The sequence below is a fragment of the Lynx rufus genome, unplaced genomic scaffold (genome assembly GCF_022079265.1).
Source record: "Lynx rufus isolate CCGP_SWC_20201006 ecotype Redwood Valley unplaced genomic scaffold, mLynRuf1.p SCAF_11, whole genome shotgun sequence".
Classification (NCBI taxonomy): domain Eukaryota; kingdom Metazoa; phylum Chordata; class Mammalia; order Carnivora; family Felidae; genus Lynx; species Lynx rufus.
In genome coordinates, this window is record NW_025814825.1 from 40,283,865 (window position 1) to 40,306,511 (window position 22,647).

General features: G+C 47.6%; 1 protein-coding gene across 1 annotated transcript; it reads left to right on the forward strand.

The window, feature by feature from the left end:
* The first annotated feature begins 437 nt into the window (after positions 1 to 437).
* Positions 438 to 16,120, forward strand: SCD (stearoyl-CoA desaturase). Its single transcript, XM_047073309.1, has 6 exons — positions 438 to 825; positions 1,340 to 1,622; positions 5,552 to 5,682; positions 7,135 to 7,340; positions 8,813 to 9,045; positions 12,034 to 16,120. Exons 1-6 carry the CDS (start codon positions 799 to 801, stop codon positions 12,231 to 12,233), a joined length of 1,080 nt encoding a protein of 359 aa, XP_046929265.1. The 5' UTR covers positions 438 to 798; the 3' UTR covers positions 12,234 to 16,120.
* Positions 16,121 to 22,647: the final 6,527 nt, after the last annotated feature.

The following is a 22,647-nucleotide window of genomic DNA, read 5'->3' on the forward strand; positions in this document are numbered from 1 at the left end:
TGGTAGGCCCCGGGGCTTCCCCACTGTTGCCAGGGAAACTTCCCCGGTGCCCAGGCGTTCGCCCGCGGTCGGGGGCCAGTCCCGGGCGGGTAGCCACCCCCCACTCCCGGACCGGGTCCTCTCCCGCGTGCGGAGGGAAAGCTCCCGAGCGCCTCCGAGCCCGCAGGGTGCCGGGCACCGGGCCAGCGGCCGGGGGAAGAGGAGCCGAGAAGGAGAAAGAGACGGGAGGGGGAGCGAGTAGCTCGCGGCAGAGGGAACAGCAGATTGCGCCCAGCCAATGGCAACGGCTGGACGAGGTGGCACCAAATTCCCTTCGGCCAATGACGCGCCAGATTCTACAGAAGCACATTAGCATTTCCCCGGGGGCAGGGGCAGGGGCCTGGGCTGCAGCGGCGGAGCCGCGGTGTGTCTGCAGTATCCTGTTTGTGCGTCTCCATCCCGCAGCACGCCTCAGCCCTGTCTCCTCCCCTCTCCCGCCCAGGCGGGTCTCCCACGGCGAGCCAACTCCGCGCACTTTGCCCCTTCTTGGCAGCGAATAAAAGGGGTCTGAGGAAATACGGGACATCCACTGCCAGCTCTAGCCTTTAAATTCCCATCCCGGGTAGAGCCACGTACTGCAGATCGGATCCCGACACCGATCCGGCGCGCACCGCGCAGAGAGGGGTTCGGGGCGCAGCGCCGCGGGTCACCACGCAAACGCGGGCTCGGGAGCCGAAGTCTACCCTCTGTTCCGGCTGTCCGGAACTCCGCTCTGCAGTCTCAGCCCCGGGAAAGTGATCCCCGCATCAGAGAGCCCAGATGCCGGCCCACTTGCTGCAAGAGGAGGTGAGCTCCAAGTAATTGCCCGCACACTGCGGGTTCGCAGGCGCTGGGTGGACGAGAGCGTTGAGATCTCCGTGGACTGTATAGTCATCTTTTGCGAGTTGTACTGCCTTCAATTTGTTGGGAATGTGGATTGTAATTTGAGGACTTGGTTCCCCAACTTTCGTTTCTTAAGCTTTAAAGAAAAACCTGGTCGTGCCGGTACTTTGATGTCTATATATGCATGTGGGTTTTCCTTTGTGTGTTCTTAAGGGTGCGAGTGTTTTTCTCCTCCTTACTATCGCATCTTCACCTTGAGGTTCCACCACCTTCCACAATCTATCTGCAGAGGTCCTGGGGGCTTCCCTCTCTTCCATCAGAGGTACCCCGGACTCTTCAGTTAACGTGGGCTTTGGGCGCAGGGTCTGTCCCTACGCCACCCTCCCTCCCCTCCCCCCCCCTTGATTAGAGTGAAGTGGCAAGGGCTACGTGCACGTGTCCTCTTCTCCCTCCTGACTCTGCTTCCTCTCCCCTCCAGATCTCTAGCTCCTACACAACTACCACCACCATCACAGCGCCTCCCTCCAGGATTCTGCAGAATGGAGGATGCAAGTTGGAGAAGCCTTCCCCATACTTGGAAGAAGACATCCGCCCTGAAATAAAAGATGACATCTACGACCCAAGCTACAAAGATCCCGAGGGCCCAAGGCCCAAGCTTCAGTATGTTTGGAGAAACATCATCCTTATGTCTCTGCTACACTTAGGAGCCCTCTATGGGATCATATTGGTTCCCACCTGCAAGGTCTACACCTGGATCTGGGGTAAGAGATTCCCTTGTCCTTCTGACCCAGTACCCTGGCTTCTCCCCACTCCTCTAATAAGGTAGGATCTTGCATAGAGCAGAGGCAACAGCCCCTCCAGGCCCAGGTTTTCCCAGCCATGTCTCTTAGTGACTCAAGAATGGTGGGCTGAGCACGGAGCCTAGGGGGATCGGGATGCAGGAGTGACGATGCTGGGGGTCCTTTAATATGGGGGTTGGGGAGGGAGCCCTGAGACCGGGTGCTGCAGGCTTTGAAATGAGTTGACCTGGGCCAAAGAGTCAGCTCTCCCTGAAGGAGCATTTCTGTTTCAAGTCATTTGCTTGGCTGCCTGTCCTAGCCCTGCCGGCCACAAAAGGATCAAGGCCACAACCTGGGAGGCATGGGAACATGGGACTAGACCAGCAGCTTTAGAGGGAATATGCTGAGCACAGTCCTAGGAAAGCAAGAGAACCCGCTCAGGAAAAGAGTTAGTAGAAGAGGGAGGAACAGAGAAGAGGTTATCTACAAAATAATTTTGCCTTGGCCCTTGGCCCGACCAGGCTTCTTTGTTAAATAGACGAAGAAAGCTCCTGTATGAAGCAGGTCACACAGATGTTGCTGCGACTCCATGGACGTTTGCAGGGAACTGAACATGCCACCAAATGAAAATGTTCTGAGAACGAAATATGACGGAGGAAATGTTTCATGTCCACTGCCCATCTGGCACGCTCTGGCCCCTCTCTCTTGATGTCAGGAAGTCCCTCCTTGCCAGGGACAGCCAGGCCAGGCCAGAAAAGAGAACCCTGAGCAGCCCCAGCCTTGAGGCTGCTGCAGTGAGGGAGATGGTTTCCGGTTTGTCCCTAACCTGCCCTTAGCTCAGCTTTTTCAGGGATCCACGGGGATGGGCTGATGGCAGGGCCCTGCCCCCTGGATACACACATGTGCTTTGCAGGCATTTTCACCTCTGCCACCAAAAGCCTGACCTGGGAAGGGGAAAGGGAGAGCGGAGGGCTCCAGTGCCCCAGGGGCTCCACGTTGCCCCTCTCTGAGGGTAGTGAGCCAGAACTCCCCTCCAAAACACAACTTTAGGGTTTCCAGAGCAGTCTTGGGTGTGGGATGCCTGCCGACAGCTGCACTCTTGGCCGAGAGTTGTGTCGAAGGGCTGGTAGGCCAAGTTTTAGCTGATTCCCCTCCACGGACCTCTTGGTGTAAAGGTGGTGGGATCCGGTCCCTGAAGCTTTGTCTTGGGAAATCTTCTCAGTGCCACAGAGAAATGCAACTGGGTAGATCCCCTCTCTTTGGGATCTCAATTTTTCCAGATACAAAGTGGGACAAACAGGACTTTTTTGGGATTAGGAAGGTAGTGCTCTTTGGGTTACATGTGTGTCACTCCTGGGGCTGGCCGGGTGCAGGAAATCAGTTCATCTGCAGACCAGGAGGGGCCCTTATGCTTGGGAGGGGAGGGGACATGTGTTCTGTACCCCTCTGAGAACCCAGCAGGACTTCAGCTGTAGTGTGAGAGGTCAAGAGCAGGTTTAAGGATCCCCCAGGGAGACTATGGATTCTTCTCTCCGCTCCTTCTTCCCAGTAGAGGATCTTCACAGGTAGTTTTGTCACCTAGCCCCCTCTAACCTCAGAACTCCCTGTAGGCCTCGTGAGGCCCGGAGCTTGGCCAGACAATTGCTGATTGCTCCTTGCCCTTGGCTGCTGGTGCAGGGGGAACAATGCTACCTTTTGGGGGCTCTGCGCATGGGTGTGTACTGTACCTTTGGACAGAGAAACATGGCACACAGAGACTGGATGGTGATTTACACACACACACACACACACACACACACACACACACACCCGCCCCCGGGCCACGTGGTGGATGGCTTAGCTGATGGGATGACCGGCTGTATCTAGGAAGTCAGAACTTCTCTGTCTCAAGGAACAAGAGGGGTGAAGGGAGGGTCAGAGGACCGCCTTCAGAGTTTAAGAGCTTGGCTTCTCCTTTTGTTTTCTCCCTAAGGACAGTGTTAAATTAGCAACTGGTAGTGATTCCAGTATTTCTCATGGTTCCGAGCGATTTTGAGAGCATCTCAGGAGAGCCCTTAGGGCTGAAGAGATACCTCGGCAATACCGGCCAAGGGGCAAAACTTCTCAAATCTTTCTTAGAGCCAAAGCTATGAGACTTTCCTTAGGCCGACGAGTTGGACATTCATGAAGAAATGAATCTCCAATGGACTTAAGGCTTTCTATTAGATAGGCTTTAGAGATACCGATAGAAAAAGGCACCAGAGTGTATGGGCTCTTCTCCCAATGCCCCTGTTAATACTAGCATCTTATGTGCTTTCTGAGTCAACTTGCCAGGTCCTCTGTGGCGTGCAAAAGCCCTAGCAGCTTCCTTGGTTCTAAGCTGAGTGCTTTTGCTTTCATGCCCAGAGCCATTTTTCTTCCTCATCGGTGACTGGTCGGCTGTGGCTCAACTGTCACTTTTTCAGATGCAGTTGGAGGCAGCTACTATACATCTGGAAAGAACTCACCATATGGCTTAAAGCCAGCAAATCACCTGAAGCCCCAATCCCAGCTCAGAGAGACTATGGGTAGAGCTTTCACTGGGACAGACTCTGGCCCCATGGCTCTCCTCCAGATCCTGTAGGAGGAACAGGAGAGGGTGGAGGAATATAGGATAGGGGAGGAAGGGGGTTATTTAGGAAACTGGTATCTATGGCTGGAGGAGAACACAGGACAATTTGTTACAATGTGCAGTGTCTCCAACTGCAACTAAGTTCCGTGGCCACTGAGGATCTATTGTTTCTAGCAGTTTTCCTAGGAATGAAACATTGTCAACCGTCACCGCTCTACCAAGGCCTCAGCCCCTGCCTCCTAGAGCAGAGGAAGATGGGTATACCCAGAAACCCACTTTTCAGCTCGAGATTATATCTCTGTATAATCTAGAGGTTATATCCTGCAGGCCTCCAGGAAGGCGGAAGATGGCTATACGCAGAAACCCACTTCCCAGTTGGAGATTATATCTCTGTATAATCTAGAGGTTATATCCTGCAGGCCTCCTGGAAGGTGAGGCAGGACAGTGTTGGGGTATTCCGCCCGTAGCTTGGAGGCCATCCCACCACTACCTAGAATTAGCCTTGCCAGAGGGAGCAGGGACTGACTGAGGCACATGGCAAAGGAGGGACACAGGAACCGTGGGGCTGTGGAGAATACAGTATAGCCGGGACACAAACTGCTTGTTGACAGACAACTTGGTTTCGAGCCCACTCAGCCTCTCACCGCGTACTGCAAAGTACACGTAACTGCAAAGTGAGGATATTAGATCCCATTCAGGGTATCCGATGAATCAGAGAGCATCAAAGCCTTGGCAAAGCTTCAGACACTGTGCAGATATGACTTATGTGCAGCGCGGGTTTTCCCCCGATATGGCCCCACTGCCTGCTAAAATATTGAAATGTTTTTATACTAGTTGGTAAGTAGCCACGGTTCAGAGCCCTGTGAGTATCCTCTAGAATCCAGGGTCCCTTGAACTGGTTAATGCGTAGACCATACTGGCTGTCAAACATTTTAATACTACCCTTGCTGATAGGTCCTAAACTTTGCAGGAGTCGTCTGTGGTCCTTAAAACTTTGGACAAGTTTAACTGAAGGTCAAAGGAAATGGGATCTGGGATAATGTCCTTCATGATGGAGAATGACAAGTGGCTGGGTGATAAGAGCCCTCTTCTCTGCCTGGCCTTTCTGAAGTGCCTGGGATTTGGCTCGTTCCAGAGGATGGGAGGTGATGGTAGTTTTCAGTTTGTAAAACGGAAGGGGCATGGGAGACCAAGGCATCCCTGGAGTTTAGGGTAAAACAGATCCTCACCCGAAGCCTAAAGAACACACGGACCAGTCTGGAGAACGTCATGTGAATGTCTTCCCAGATTAGTGACTACCCACACTGACTTCTCCCGGCAGGGTTCTTCTACTATGTGATCAGCGCCCTGGGCATAACAGCGGGAGCTCATCGCCTATGGAGTCACCGGACTTACAAAGCTCGGCTGCCCCTGCGGTTCTTCCTGATCATTGCCAACACGATGGCATTCCAGGTAAGAAGCTGGCTCTGCTCAGCTCTTTTCCCTCCACTCTTCTGATGCTCCAGGGACAGAATGGAGGAGCTCAGTGCCTGGAGAGGAGCTACACCTGGACAGCACCTCAATTTCCTCTCCCCTTTAGGGTCACCTCCAGTGCAGGCCCAGTCCCTAAGTCCACATTGGAAAAGGGAGTAGGAGCTACATAGGAAATAGTCTCAGCATCATGGGATTAGTTTCGATCCTAAGGTCCCTCTGTTGTCACACAGTCTTAGCTGTTGGGGGCCTTATCATAAGGGGCCGCAGTGCATAAGGAGCTGACCCTGTGTTCCTGGGCAGACACTGGACAATAAATTCGCCATTTCAGGTGAATATTTTAGGATTCCACCATAATGGGATTGAAGCTGATATTTCATAGACTCTTGGACTCTGTGTTCTCGGGTATATGAGCAAATACTTTGTAGCACTGATTATGTGCCTGACTATTCTAGGCCCTTGACGTGGATTGCCTCATGAAACCCTCACAACGATCTTAGAAGGTCGGTGTGATTACCCCCGTCTTACAGATGAGGAAATGGTGTCACCGACAAGTTAGGTAGACCAACATTTTGGTCCTATCTTGGGCTGCCAGTCTGGCTAAGTCAAATAGTGAAGTTTGTTGAGGCAAAGAGTTCATGGCAGAGATAGAATACAGGGAACTGGGGAAAGGGAACTCCCAGTTATTAAGTGGAAGCAATGGACAAAAGATAGCCTGTGGTGCGGGGCTTAGCTTGGAGCAAGAGGAAAAAGGAAAGAAAGCAAACTGATCCTCTCCTTCATGGCAGCATCCCAGGTACTTGCCACAGTTGTATAATCATCTCTGTCACAGCACTGAAGGTTCCTGATGTTGTCTTTGCGGGGCAAAGGAAGAGATTCTGGCACATTCTTTAAGGGATGAAAAGAATCCTAGGGGAGCCCACAGGTCATTTGGAAATGGAGTCAAGATCGTGATTTCTTTGCCTGGCCATCGTCTATGTGGCAAGGCGTCAGAACGGGGCTCTCTGAAGCTTCATCCACCGACCGGGACCTGGGATGCAAGGCTGCCTCCCTCGTGATCTGCATGCCCAGGGGTTTGGCGCCCCGTGAGGACCTTTTCCAGCATTTTTCTTGCTTGAAGAATTGCAATGTGCTTTTCGAATGAAACTCTCTGAGCTCTGTGTGATCTGCCTCCGTTCTGTCCACCATATAACCTTCAAGAAGAAGCTAGTCCTGTTTGTGGTCCGGGGACTTTAAATTGCCCTTCCACCGAAGCTTCAGGGGCAAGCGGGGGGACAAGAGGAGGCAACTCCATGACCCCTTTGATACCCCAACCCCTGGGCATTTTGTGAGGTGGAGCTGAGAGCCATGGGCTCTTAAAGTTGCCTATCCAGTGGAATTCCTCTAAGAGGGTATTTCTCATCAGGCCTACGTTCCTCTTCTCTGTCCCTCCAGAATGACGTGTTTGAATGGGCCCGAGATCACCGTGCTCACCACAAGTTTTCAGAAACAGATGCTGATCCTCACAATTCCCGGCGTGGCTTTTTCTTCTCTCATGTGGGTTGGCTGCTCGTACGCAAACACCCAGCCGTCAAAGAGAAGGGTGGTTTGCTAGACTTGTCTGACCTAAAAGCTGAGAAGCTGGTGATGTTCCAGAGAAGGTGAGTGAGGGGATAACGGGGCTGGGCATCTAGTGTTTGGGGAACCCCCTTTTTTCCCCTAGGGCTTATAAACCGAAGCTGAGTAATTCAGTGAGTTTGCACGTTCCGAATTTAACTTAAAACCCTCATACTTAACGGCCCACAGGCCCCTGCCCATGGACTGTTGTTCTTTCTCTCAGAGCTCTCTTAATTAAACCAATTAGATTGAACAAATGCTTATTGGCCTAGGACATTCACAGATACAACGATGACTGTGTCACAATCCCTGCCTTCAAGGAGTTTGTAGCCTGTTGGGAAGTGGAGGGAGAGCCAAAGATCTGGACAGCCATGACACATGCAAGATGTTTTCTATACCAATGAGGGGCCCAAAGGAGAGGGAGGTTGTGTAGTGGGGGGCATGGGGGAAGGGTTAATGCAGAAGATGGCTTTGGAATCCCCTGATGGATAGAGATTTTCACAGGTGTGTGTGGGAAGGGAAAGTACAAACACAAAGAAGAGAAGGAGCTAAAGCATGAAAGCACATTCCAGCCACAAAGTCCTTTTGCTTGAAGCACAGGGTGTGGTGGCAATAAGACTAGAAAGAGAGGCTGACGCTATTCTTGTAGAGCCTTAAAAGCAAAAGTAGGACTTAATTCAATAGGCAACGGGAAACCATTACAAGTTTTTTGAACAGCAATGTGGCATGACCGGAGGTGTTCTTTAGAAAGGTCACTCTCGGGATGGTCGAAAAAAAAAAAAACCATTGAGTCAGAGAGCTGAGAAGCAGGACCACGAGTAAGGAGTTAACAGGGAGCCAGTTAACATGGCAGGAACGCAAAGTTTGATGCAGGGAATACTAATGATAGGAGAGTAGAGAACACTGGCCACTGAAGAGAAGCAGGAAACCAGTTCCCTAGAAATGTCAATGGCGTAGCCTACATTGGAGAGAGTGAAGAATGGCACGGAGCCTCCAGAGGGCCTGCGGGCGTCAAGGACGCTCTGTGCCTGGCTCAGGAAGGAGAGGAATGATTAGAGGGGTGGCCAGCAGGACGTGGAGGCAAGACACAGAGCACAGACTCTCAGAAACCATGGACAGGAAAGAGAAAGGAGCCTACAAGGCAGGATGGAAAAACAGCCTGGGAAGGAGGACTGAGTTTATTAAGTTGGTAATTGGGACCTCACCTGTCTTACCAAGGTGATATTAGGCTACAGTCAAAAAGAACATTGGATGCAGACGCTGGAGACAAGCATTCCAATCCTTGCTCCACCGGTTCCTACTGGTGTGATCCTAGAAAAGTCAGTTCACCTGTCATTACCTCATTTTCTAACCCCGGAGACATTCTCAGAACATTTCCCCACCCCGTTCCCTCTTGCTTTGACTTCTGCTATGTTGTACCCCATAGAAGGAAAGAGCCCCACCAGTGACAGTGGGAAAATCAGGCAGATCTGGGAGTCCTCTCCCCTCTGACTCAGCGTATGGTCTCTCAATGTAGGTACTACAAACCCGGCATCCTGTTGATGTGCTTCATCCTGCCCACTCTTGTGCCCTGGTATTTCTGGGGTGAAACTTTTATACACAGCTTGTGCGTTGCCACTTTCTTGCGTTACGCCATTGTGCTCAATGCCACCTGGCTGGTGAACAGCGCTGCCCACCTCTACGGATATCGCCCTTATGACACCACCATTAGCCCCCGAGAGAATATCCTGGTTTCCCTGGGAGCTGTAGGTAAGTCAGCAGTCCGCAGCAAGACCCCTTCTAGTGGTCCGCCGGTTAGGGTGTTAGGCTAGGAGCCAGAAAAACCAGAGTAACCTGTTTTAGGACTTCTTTCTGTCTGGGATCCCACTGCAAAACTAAGGGTCAATATATTAGACGACTTTTCAGAGTCAGGCAACAGATTTTCTGTGGGAAGAAAAGGGTAAAAAAACAACAATGCACCTGATTTCACATTCCAGAACATTCCCAAACGCTATGTATAATGAGCCCCTTTGGGTTTTCCTTTTTCCAGTCACCTCTGGGCTGGATTGCGGGTCTTGCTTGGGGCAGGGAATGCATAAACGGGCCAACAGGATCATTTGGGTGGGCAGTAAGCCTAGGGTGTTATATGTAAACGTGCTATATACGATGTAGACTAAGTCCTTGTAATTTAATTGCACCAACTTCTATTTTATCTTCTTGCTGTATTCAGGGAGGCCACATCTGAAGCATGTGCCACGCCTTATTCTTTGGTGATGCCAACATGAAGGGCATCAAAGCAATTGTTGGTGACCCTTTGCCACCACTCATCAGTCCTATCTCTTGCCCTTTATCTTTCTCTCTCCTGCTTCTCCTCTGTGCTAGGAACACACCTTCCCCACAACGTGGCTTAGGGAACCATGAGTAAAGTGGTTAGTTTGATCACAAGTACCTGCTCACTGATCTAATGCTGACTATTCATGAATTTATTTCTGTCATTCCAGTCTTAATAGCCAGAGGCTAAGACAACAGGCTTCTAACCATCTGACTCCCCCCGCTTTTTTTCCCCGTCACTGTTTTCAACTAAATATAGACCTTGACCGAGGCCTGGAATTTATTTTCCTGAAGCAGACCCCGTGACCTCTTCCTCACCAATGACCAGTGCTATTGGTCATCCGGTATATCTAGGCAACTTCACCGTTCCACATATTTGTGCCCACTGTGGCCTAACCTTCACTTTTTCGCTTTAAAACCTCCCATTAGATTCTCAATCCTCATCATCTTTACTATCGGTACTAGGGCGTTTTTTTTCCCCATCTCTTTGGAACTTTCATGCGCCTCCCGCGCCTCGCAGGCACCGTCTACCAGTGCGCCCGCTCATACTCTGAACCATGTTTGAAATCAGTCACCTAGGCGATGCAAGTCTGAGACTTTCACAGAAATGGAAGTTTCTGGAATGACACTTGTCCTCTCCTGGCGCTGGGTCTATGGCGAGCTTCCCCAACTGCAGCCTCTTGCTGGGCACGACTTCAGAGTGGCTGCCAGTATCTTACTTTGTCTCGGCTCTCATTCGTTTCTCCGACCTGTTGCACTCCTCCCTTTTCACCTCTGGCCTTTGTTCTCCTGGGGCTTATTTTTCTGCCGTTCTAACCTTTTTCTTCTTGAGTTACCTCCCCCACAGTAACATGCTCTTTTTCTCTCTGCCAAAGCTGCCCTCCTCCCTTGAGCCTTGCTTGGGCTCTGTCTTGCTGCCCCAGTTGCAGAGTCCTCTCCCTGTTCCATCCATGGGCCTTCCTCTGTTTCTTGGCCTCTTGGCTATGTGTGTATCTGGTTTAGTTTTAAATCTGATAACCGGAGGCCTGGTTGGTGCTTGTACAGAGCCTTGGTACAAAACCATTTATGGAAATTGGTAATCTTGTCGGTACGTTCGGCCTTGTGGCGAGCCCAGCCTCCTACTCAGTTCACACTGTGGATAATCAGGTGTCACAGAGAGAGGACATACCTTGACTTGCCCTGCATGGTGTCATTTACTTTGCAGGACTTCCTTCACTTGCTTGTTATATCATTACTGCTCTACTAGGGTTCTTTTATCTTCTAAGGGCTCAGAGTGTGCTCTTTTATTAGCCAGTCTTTCCCAGCTTTCTAAGGGTCAGTATTGTTACTGTTGAATACAATCCGGAAGGAAGAGTCCTGCCAGAGGTTGGAGGGCTCACTCTCTGCGGAGTTTCCAAAGCTTTACCTGTTCCCGAAATTCTCCTAAAACCGGAATTGCTTTGTTTTTCTTCTGTCCAGCAAAGTGACCTGCTCATCTCAGAATCTCAGAGGTTAGAGGGAATATCTAAGCATTTTAAGTCTTTTTCTTTTTAAGTTTATTTATTTATTTTGAGAGAGGGAGAGAGAGAGAGAGCAGGGGAGGAGCAGAGAGAGAGGGAGAGAGAAGGAGAGAAACAGAGAGAGAGAGTTCCACACAGGCTCCTCACTGTCAACGCAGAGCCGGACACAGGGCCTGATCCCACCAACTGTGAGATCCTGACCTGAGCCAAAGCCGAGAGTCGGTTGCTGAACCGACTGAGCCACCCGGGTGCCCCATAAGCATTTTAATTCTTACTCCCTCAGAGAGATTCTGTTTTATCAGCATCACCCTACACCAGGGTCAAAGCTCAAAGTCCTAGAAGCCGGAACAGTCCATTGTAAACCAGTAGTGACTGAGGAAATTCGGGCCCCTGCACTGGGCCTTTTTTCTTCTGCCTTTGGGCTGTTACTGCCCAATTCTGTCAATATCTTCCCCCCTTCGAGGTGGCGCTAATGCCGTGGCGAAAGGTGTGGTCCTTTGCTCATCTCTGTAAGAAGCACAGCAAAAGTCCTTCATTGTCGACCCTGTCCTCTCCCCACGCTGACACATGCACATGTCCACAAAGAGCCTGTAGCAGCTCAGACCAATATTTAGCGAGGCTCTGGAATCTTCCAATCTGAAATCCATTCCCAGCCATAGCAGTTTCTCTCTAGTTAGCTTATCCTCTGGGAGAAATTGCCGGTCCTTCTCTGACAAAGGCTCCTAGAAAGGCTTGGGGGATCAGGGCTCCCCAGCGCCTCTGAGGGAAACAATTGGGTTCAGAGGCGAAGAGCCTGGGTTCATTGGTTCATTCAGCAATAGCAAGTTTCTGAGGGGTTTGAGGCCCTCTGCTAGGCAACCAGCGCGCGGAGACCACGAAGACTGCAGCTCACAGCGTGGCCCCATAACTCTCATTGCTTCTGTTCCAGGGGAGGGCTTCCACAACTACCACCACTCCTTTCCCTATGACTACTCTGCCAGTGAGTACCGCTGGCACATCAACTTCACCACATTCTTCATCGACTGCATGGCTTTCCTCGGCCTGGCTTACGACCGGAAGAAAGTATCCAAGGCCGCCATCCTGGCCAGGGTTAAAAGAACTGGAGACGGAAGCTACAAGAGTGGCTGAGTTTTGGGTCCCTCGGGTTCCTTTTCCGAAAGCCAGCCGGGCAGAGGTTTAATGTTCTGTTTATTAACTACTGAATAATGCTACCAGGATGCTAAAGAGGATGACATTAACCCACTCCAGTACAGTATTCTTTTAAAATTGAAAGCCAACAACTCTGCCTTCACGACACTAAGCTGATATTCTTATTTTTGCTCTTCTCTTCCCTCTCTTCTAGTCCATCGTCATTTTCTTTGCTTTGTTCGTATCACTTCCCTTCCTCTCCTCGCTCGTCGCCTCCCAGGCAAGCAGCTCGTCATTCATTGGTGGGTGTCCAACTTCCAAAGCCTAGACAACCGTTCTGTAGCCCAGAGCTTGTGGGCTTTGCCCCACATAACTCTTTCCTTGAGCTGTCCTGAGACTCAGGATGGGTGGCTCACGCTAGAGCTAGGATAAAATCTTCTGGGAAGGCCCCCCGTTAATTGTCTTCAGCCCAGGCTTTTGTGAGTTGGAATGGAAAATAACTTTATTGGGCACAAAGCTTCTAAAGCAGGTAAATTGTCAGGGGAGAGAGTTAGCGTGTATGGTATGATTGAGAAAAGTAAAGATGGGGTGAGGTGGGAATCAAGGCAAGAAGCTCCTGCTGTGATTGGACACACGGTTGCTTGCCTGGTGGGGACTTGGAGCCCCACCAGATGGCATGCCTCCTCTCTCTCCTGACTCTGAATGGGGAATGGGCCTAGAGCTTGGCAACGCAAAAGCAAATCTCAATGTCCCACTGTAGTTTAGTCTGAGGATAAAGAAGCATTTAGTTTGTAGTAAAAGTGGTCTCTGCTGGGGAAGGATTTTTTTTTTTTTTTTTAATAACGACAAGATTTCTTATTCCATATGACAAGAAATCTTGAGGTTGCTTGTGTCCAGAATCGGTGAAGCTAGCGGATCACGGACTCATCAAAATTCTTTCATCTTTCTGCCCTGCCATCTCCGGGACATTGGTCAGCTCCCATCATAGTAATAAGGTGGCTCAAGCGTTTCCAGACATCCAAAAGAGGAACAGGTTTGTGGCCTAGTGGTGAGCACAGCCACCTTCCACGAAAGGAAGGATTTTAAGAGGTGGGGTTGGGTCCAACATAAAAATAGACATCCATCCATTCTTTGCTTGGAATGTTAAAGTAATTCACTTGGAGTGTCTCCCTCTGAAAGAGGGATGCTTGAAAAAGAGGAGAAATGAGGTGGGTTGTCTGCTTTCCTCTCACTGCTGGACAGGAGATGGAGAGGTTCCGGGGCAAGGTCTGTTGGCAGTTCCTAAGAGATAACTTTACAAAGGAAGGGCTCTGAGAACACCTTGCCAGGGGATTCAGAAGGTTACTGAGTAAGTCACTGGATGTCCTAATTTGGAAGGTGGTTATACAAACAAGTTAAATGTTAGGTTCATTCATGAATGCCAGTTTCTCCTTGGAATGAATAAAAACTAGAAGGCTTCTCCCCTCAGTGTTGAACCATTTCATCCATTCCTTCTCTGTTAAAATTTTAGTCTAAAGTATAGGACTGCCTGGGCCGGGGGAAGGCGAGGTAGGAATCTCTTAACTACTGTGGTTATTGATTCCTGGCTCTACCCCAGCTGTCCATTTTCTCCTACAGGTTCTATCTCCTCCCTGCTGTTTTCTTCTTTCTCTGGGCAGGAAGCCTCTTTTGTAGATACTCAGAGGCAGTGATGGCTATTGCTCACCAGGAAGCTCCCCTTCCTGCAGACAGAATGCTCAGGGTCACTGAACCACTGTTTCTCTTTATAAAGTTGAGCTAGCTGCCACTCTCACTTGGCCTCCAGAGTCTCTCCATCTACACCTCTGGGCTCCCCTACCACACTGATGACTCAAGACAAAGCTGGCAAACCTTACCAGAAACATCCCTGGCTCAGGCACAGCTAGGCCAAATGCTCATGTGGTACCAGTGAGTCAGCCATAGGGCAAAAAAGGGTTTGTTTTTATCCTCCTCTGTCTGGATCAGAACACGAGAGAGCATGCTAGCTGCCCCCTGCTCTCTCAGTAAGCCTGCCCAGCCCGAGTCTGCTCCCAGTGGACAGTGCAATGCTTGTAGAAGTGGGAGGGAGCCTAGTCTTCACTGGGAAGCACAAGAAGCAAAGGGAAGTTCCAAAGTGCCTCACTCAAAAGGAGGCCCCGTTCCCTGGAGCCAGGGTGTACTGCAAAGCCGAGACTTGGGATCTGAGATGCCATGAACTTGGCTGAACAGCGTCTCTGTTCAGTAAACTAACCAGCATTCCCCACCACACAGCCTAGGGCAAACAGTAGTATAGGAGAGGTCTGAAAAAAATCATCGGTGTTTTGAGAACCTTGGACTATTTCTGTCCCTGTACCTAAGTCATCAATGCAAAAGCCTGGCTGTACTCACTCTGTGAAAGATTGGAAATGTACGATACCAAATGTTCTGTGCACTGTTGAGCCCTAATAGTGGAAGGGAAGAGGGCCTTTCTTCCTGTATTCATCAAATAGACAGAGGGTACAGGGGTTAACCTGGACTAAAGGCATCCTTGTCTTTTGAGCTCTTCCTCTCAGTAGAAAAGAATCTACTGGAAGATCACCGTAGTTTAGATCTGCTGACCTGTGTACTTATCCCTTGGGTAGTTTTAATTCCACAGGTTATCAGATGCCTGCTTTATAAATTCTGATCAAAAACAAGTTTATCTTTCTATTCTAATTATGTCGCAGGGATCTGATCCATAGCATGACCTACACAAGGCTGGACAGGGTCCTCAAGCTGAGGGCCCCAGTGTATAGGAGAATGTGTAGGTAGAAGGGTGTCTGCTGAGTAAGGAACACTTTTTTCAAGATTCTAAAGCTGAGTTCAATTGACACATTAATGTCCCAGAAACTCAAGTCTGAATTTCTAACAGTCCTCGCTTTGTGGGTGTGCTGACAACTTATTTGGGTGCCTTACATCTTTTCTAATCAGTGTTGCATATGAGCCCTGCTCTCACTTCCTCTGTGGAGTTCCTTTGCACCTGAGAGCCTGCAAAAGTGGCTGGTAGAAAAGGGGGCCTGGCTGGAGAATTATCAGTATAGTTGTTTGCAGGATTCCCTTCTGGGCTTTATTTTGGAATCTTTTCTTAGGGCTATTTGTATTAAGTGCCCACATTTGATGGAGGGTGGAAGTAATTTGAATGTATTTGATTTATAATTTTTTTTTTTTTTAGATGAAAAGATGGTTGTAGCATTTAAAATGGAAACTTTTCCTCCTTGGTTTGCTAGTATCCTGAGTGTATTCTCTGTAAGTCTAGCTCAAATGGGTCAGCGTGAAAGGTTAAAGAAAACAAGATGTCAATGTTTCGCGGGTGGCTAAGGCCAGGGCCTCTCCTACCACTGTGCCACTGACTTGCTACGTGACCCTAGGCAAGTCACTTAACTATAATGTGCCTCAGTTTTCCTTCTGTTAAAATGGGATAATAATACTGACCTACCTCAAAGGGCAGTTTTGAGGTGTGACTAATGCTTTTTTTAAAGCATTTTGGGATCCTTCAGCAGAGGAATTCTTTTAAGTCCTGAGTATTTTTATAGTAGCAGTATCCACCATGAACTTGTGTCCACCATGAACCGTGGGTCCTGGATGCTATCATTAATCGATATGGTTCTCTCTGGGAGATTGAGTAAATCCATTGGATAAGTGGTGGATAACTAGCCAGACAACATTTGAGAATGCATAAACCAATTGCCATGGAAACAATACACAGGATACCTTTTCCTTGATTGGGTGGGATTTCCCCCTTTTTATGTGGGATAGTAGTTATTTGTGACCTAAGAATAATTTTGGAATAATTTCTATTAATATCAACTCTGAAGCTTAGTTGTACTGATCTGAAATTGTGTTTGTTCATAATAAAAGTGAAGTGAATCTGATTGTACTGTGTCTGGGTGATTTTTGGCTGTGATTCAAAGTTTCCTGGGACTTTAGTTTAGATCTGCTGACCCGTACACTTATCGCTTGGGTAGTTTTAATTGATTGTTTACCACGCTGCCTGTGCCCTGTCCCTGTCCCTTTAAAAGTAAAAAAGAAGTAGATGCTACACTGGTTGAGTCACCCCAGTAACCCGCCCTACCCTTCCTAAGGGTAACTTTAGGTTAAACTCGGCCTTGGCAGCAGGAAACCAGGAGTCTGTTGCCATTAAGTCAAACACATTTACACCAGCTGGCACTTTGGCCTGGGGAAATGCCAGGTCTCTTGCGTGTCACACGGTCACACGGACCCAAGACAGAGATACTCAGAGAGGAAGAGAACGACAGGAGAAGCATCTCTGGGAAAGCTGTTTTTCACCTTGCAACCTAGGCCGGGCAGTCCGGGTCATTCCTCCAAGAAAGGTGAAGAAATGTGGCCCTCCCAGGAATTAAGTGGCTTCCTGAACATGCTGATTAACGGCAGCAGGAAGAAAGGAAAAACAATCCAAGGCAAGGTTAGGAAACTCCCAGAATAGGGCTCTGTGATCTTAAGGTGGAAAAGCCTTTAGCCTTTACCACTTATCTGAGAATCCTCATGGAAAAGAGAATGTGGACTTTCCCGCAGTTTGAAGAAGCTCCGTCTTCCCATAGGAGCCACCTTGACAACACCCAGGCTTCTACGAGTTCCCCAGAACCAGCTCCCCTTGCTTGTTACCGTAAGTTGCTTAGGATGGCAAGCCCTTAGGACAGGGTTACCCTTACTTAGGACGGGAAGCAAGATTCTCTCAGAGTAATTCTGAGCAGGCAAAATCAAGTCTATATTCACTGAGACCTTGCCAGACCTTAATAACTTAAGTGGATAGTGGCATTTTCTTCACCATATCTGGCTTTCCACCCCTTTCCCTTTAAAATGTTTAGGCTGGACTATTATTTCGGTTCTATAATTGTTCTGTTCCTTCTAAGTATTGGCTTTGTTTCCCATTAACTGGCGTCCAGTTAAAAAAATTTATCCTCAGTAAGCTCTGCTACCTTCTTTTCCTTTCCTCCTCTCTTCTACCTGGTTGTCCTAATTGAACGAGCTACTATGCTTCCTCCAGGCAATCTGTATTTTGTGTATTTGCTATTTCACCCTGTGGCAGTTTTCTGATTCCTATGTGCGAAAGTTCCAAGAAGGAAGAAAGGAAAGAAAGGAGAGAGCTCTTGGAGCTTGATCAATATGTTCAGTTGAGAGAACTGAATTCAAGATTGAGAGAGAAAAGGAATAAGTAATGAACTTAACTGTAAGGGTGAGTTGTAAATAATGAGCTCCTAGGGGGCAAGGTAATGAACTCTTCTTCTTGACATGTTAAGAGGTTAAGGCTCTAGTTAATAACCCAGATTTAACCATGGGACGAAGGATAAAATAATAATGGAGAAGAACATGGAAATAAGGCTCCTGGTGTCCAATGAACAAGAATTTTCTCTCTCTTCTCTAGAGGAAGAACCAAGACAGTCCCTAAAAGTATTCACCGGGGCACAGAAAGAAAGAAAAGCATCCAGATTGGAAAGGAAGAAGGAAATCCATCTCTGTATGGAAATGACAGAATTTTGATTTTGTATATAAAAGAAGTCCTAAAGAATCCACACAGAAAAAAACTATTAGAACTAAAAAACAAATTCAGCAAGGTTGCGGAATACTAGATTGATACACAAAAATCAATTGTATTTCTATAAACTAGCAAAGAATAATACACAAGAAAAGAATTCCACTTATAACCGCATCAAAAAGAATAAGATAAATAGAAATAAATCTAACGAAGCACACACATAAGAATGGTACAGTGTTAACTACAAAATGTTATTGAGAGAAATTAAAGAAGGGAAGCCCAACTGGCTCAGCCTGTAGAGCATGTGACTCTTGATCTCGGGGTTGTGAGTTTGAGCCTCACGTTGGGTGCAGAGATTACTTAAAAACAAAATCTGGAAAGAAAGAAAGGAAAGAAAGAAAGAAAGACGTAAGAAAGAAAGAAATTAAAGAAGACCTAAATAAATGGCGAGAAATCTCTCATGTTCATGAAATGGAAGATGTAAGTTAGTAATTTATCTACAGAGTCAATTTTATCTACAGAGTCAATGCAATTCTTATCAAAATTCCAATTGCCTTTTTAAACAGAAATTGACAAGCTTATCCTAAAATTCATATGGAAATTCAAGGGACCCAGAATAGTCCAAATAAGACAGTGTTAGTGCCAGCATAAGGACATCAATAGAATAGAATTGAGAGTATAGAAATAAACCCATATATTTATAGTCAACTGACTTTTGACAAAGATGCTTAGACAATTCAATGAGAAAGAATAGTTTTTTCAACAAATGGTGTTGGGACAGCTGGCTATCTACATGCAAAAGAATGTGGTTGACCTACTACCTCACATCATGTATAAATATTAATTCAAAATGGATCAGCTAAAACTATAAAACTCTTAAGAGAAAACAAAAGTGTAAATCTCTATAACCTTGAATTAGGCAATGGTTTCTTAGATATGATACCAAAAGCCTAAATAAAAATAAAAAACTAAGTTGGACTTCATCAAAATTTAAAAATCTGTGCTTTGGGGGCGCCTGGGTGGCTCAGTCGGTTGAGCTTCCGACTTTGGCTCAGGTCATGATCTCACAGTCGGTGAGTTCGAGCCCCGCATCGGGCTCTGTACCCACAGCTCGGAGCCTGGAGCCTGCTTCAGATTCTGTGTCTCCCTCTCTCACTGACCCTCCCCTGTTCATGCTCTGTTTCTCTTTGTCTCAAAAATAAATAAACATTAAAAAAATTTTTTTTAAATAAATAAATATATATATATATATATATATATATATATATATATATATATATATGTGTGTGTGTGCTTTGAAGCGCCTGGCTGGCTCAGTCGGTGGAGCATGTACCTCTTGATCTTGGGGTTGTGGGTCTGAGTTCCACGTTGGGTGTGGAGCTTACTTACTTAAAAACAAACGAACAAACCTCTTGCAACTTAACAATAAAAAGACAACCCAATTTTAAAATAGGCCAAGTATTTGAACAGACGTTTCTGCAAAGGAGATACACGGATGACCAATAAACGCACAAAAAGACGTTCAGTATTAGCTCTCAAGAAATGCCAATCAGAACCACAAAAAGATATATTCACACTCCCTAGGGTGGCTATCATGAAATAGTTAATAGCAAGTGCTGATGAGGACACAGAAAAATTGGAATCTTCACTTATTGCTAGGGGGAAATCTAAAATTATGCAGCTGCTGTGGAAAACAGTTTGGCAGTCCCTCAAAAGGTTACAACATAGCTACTGTATGATCCAGCAACTTTATGCTTAGGCGTCTGTACCCACGAGTATTGCAAACATATGTCCACACAAAAGCTTGTACTTGAAAGTTCATATCAGCATTACATACTACACAATCGCCAAAAGATAGAAACAACTCAAATGTCCGAGAGATGAATAAGCACAAGGTGGTACGGCCATATGATGAGATAGTGTTCAGCCCCCCAAAAAGAATTACCAATGCCTCTGCAACACAGATAAACTCTGAAAACATTAGTCTGAGGAAAAGTAGCCGGACACAAAAGACCATGCCCCATACAATCCCATCTGTGTGAAACGCAGCACGGGCAACTCCAGAGACAAAAACAGACTGGTCGTTGCCAGAGGCTGGGGTAGGAAATTCAGGTGACTGCTAGTAGGCATGGGGTTTTTTTTTCTTTTTTGGAGGGAGGGGGATGATGAAATGATCTAGAGTTAGATTGTCGTGGTGGTTGCACAACTGTGTGAATATGCAGGGAACCACTGAATCATGCACTTTAAAGCGCAGTTTTTATGGTAGATGAATTCTATCTCAATAAAAAAGTCCAAGAAAAAATTGTGTTTTAATGTTTTTACCATTAGTTGTAAAAAGCTGAGATTCAAACTCAAGTGTAACGAAAAGAAACACTCTACATTTTCTTAATTATAGAATGATATGATCTCTGTTCTCAAACTACAGGGAGACAGGACACCAGTCACACGAGAAAAGGCAGCTGCTATAAACTAAGCAGACTAGGATGATATTCTTGCTAAACCAAAGCCCTTGGAAAAATCCATATGCCATGCACCACGTTCCACATTCGGTAAAGGGGTTGAGGCCAGTGCGTAAGTACACATCTAACAACATTTTGATGCGGGAAACGTAAGCTCTGAGTCCACCAGACCTATGCACACAATGATAGAAACAACAACACTTACCACACAACCAGGCGTCGTACCGAGGGCTTGATAATGCGTCATCGCCCTGTGTCAGAAGCAGGTGCTATCACTGCCCCGATTTTACTGACAAGGTCATTGGAATCACTTGGAGAGAAGTTGAGCTATAAGAGAGTGATTAATGGTTCTGTGATCCAGCTCCAGAACTGGAGGTCATTAACTACTCTATATTGGGTGTGGAGTAGATGATACACCAAAGCCCATGTGCATCAATCGCATATATTCACGTATATGCCCCGTGATATTCAGTTATACTCAGAGGCAAAGCCTAGTTAGAATGGCAGGGAGCTTAACTGATGCAAAGTCAAACTGCAGATGGGTCTTCTGTTCCAGAAGAATCTCACTCCACCTCATGACCCATTTCAACTACACCTGAGTGAAGCTCTCCCAAACGTTGGACACATATGTGACATTGCATCTACGCGTTTCCAAACCATACTCCCCCCTCCTGTCAGGTTTTGAGATCCTCAAGGGCATCTTCTTCTTTGAGAATATCTGGTTGATAAAATTATCGAAAGGTTACATGTCTTGTTTTAAATTCTGCCTCTGCCACGAACCGTTGCTATGTCACAGGGAGCCTGAGCTGTATTGTGACCCGTAGTTAACTTTGTGTTCCGCGGGCCGGCAGGCAAAGTGCTGATTCTTGTTCACCAACTTCGGGGGCAAATACCACAGGCCTTAATTGCAGGCTCCAGGGAACTGAGATGCTATACTGGGGTTGCTGGAGGCAGAGCCCTCCCCTTTTCGGAGGGGGCCTGGCCCTCCCCTGCCTGCTACACCCAAGCCACAGATGGCTCACAAAGGCCAAGTGTCTGCTGTGCTGACTCACGGTGGTTCTCTGGCCAGGCGGGGACGGTCTCAGAGGGCCCAAAGGGGCCCTCTCTCTCCCGGCCATTTCCCACAGGAGCAGAGAGTAGCCAGGACCGTGTCAAGCTTTAAAAAACTGTGTGACAAACCGGAGGAAATGAGCAATGAGAGGAAAGTGAAAGTGAAAGGTGGGGGAGGGCGCCAAATTGCTCATTAATAGTCCTATTCCTTTCTTAGAGCACTCCAGACCGCAGTAAGCATTCACCCTGTAGTCTTTCTGTTTGTCGGTTTTGTGCTGTATATGTTTTTAAATTGAAGTAAAATTCACAGGCCATAAAATTAACCATTTTAAAGGTAACAATTCGGGGCGCCTGGGTGGCTCGTTCGGTTGAGCATCTGACTTCAGTTCAGGTCATGATCTCAGGGTTCGTGAGTTGGAGCCTCCCACCCAGTCGGACTCTGTGCTGACAGATCGGAGCCTGGAGCCTGCTTCAGATTCTATGTCTGCTGCTCTCTCTGCCCCTCCCCAGCTTGTGCTCCGTCTCTCTCTCAAAAATAAACAAACATTAAAAACAAAAACAAAAACAAGACCCTCCAGGGATCAGACCCTACAATGAGTTATAAATGGAACAATTCAGTGGTATTTAGCCCATTCACCATGTTGTGCAACCACCACCTGTAACTATTTCCAAAACCTTTTCACCACGGCAAAAGAAGGCTTTGTACTTGTTAAACGGTCTCCATCTTCTCCCCTCCCCCCAGCCCCTGGAACCACCAATCTGCCTTCTGTGTCTATCAACTTACCTATTCAGGATATTTCACATAAAGGGAATCCTACAATACGGGACCTTCTGTGTCTGGCTTCCTTCTCTTAGCACAATGCACATTGTAGCCTGCATCAGGACCTCATCCCTCTTCACTGCCAAATAATATTCCATTGTGTGCAGACAGCACAGTTGGTTTCTCCCTTCATATGTTGATGAACATTAGAGTGGTTTCCACCTTTTGGCTATTAAGTACTGGAGTACCTGTTTTCCATTCATTTGTGTATGTACCCAGGAGTGGAGTTGTTGGGCCACAGTGCAATTCTGTGTTTAACTTTTTGTGGAAGCACCACACTGTCTCCCACAGTGGCTGCAGCATTTGACATTTCCATCAGCAATGTGTGAAGGTCGCCCTTTATTCTTACCATGTGCCCGTCTGTTCCTTTCCTCTTCCCTACTTCCCAGAAAGCCAGTCCCCACAGACTTCGCTTTCCCCCTGGAGTAGAGAGATGGTGGGAGAAAAACTGCACTTCCAGTGGAAAGGCTATCATCCAGGAACACTGAGCATCAGGAACTTCTCTGGCCTGAAGCTGTGCCCCCACTCTTGCCTTTTCCACAAATAGGACTGTGAACAGAAACAGGCAAGGACAGG

What these genes read in the sequence shown, in the direction of transcription:
- SCD (XM_047073309.1), top strand. Translation starts at nt 799, where the DNA reads ATGCCGGCCCACTTGCTGCAAGAGGAG. An exon ending in CCAACACGATGGCATTCCAG is followed by an intron (nt 5,683 to 7,134) that starts GTAAGAAGCTGG and finishes CTGTCCCTCCAG; the next exon opens with AATGACGTGTTTGAATGGGC. An exon ending in CTGGTGATGTTCCAGAGAAG is followed by an intron (nt 7,341 to 8,812) that starts GTGAGTGAGGGG and finishes CTCTCAATGTAG; the next exon opens with GTACTACAAACCCGGCATCC.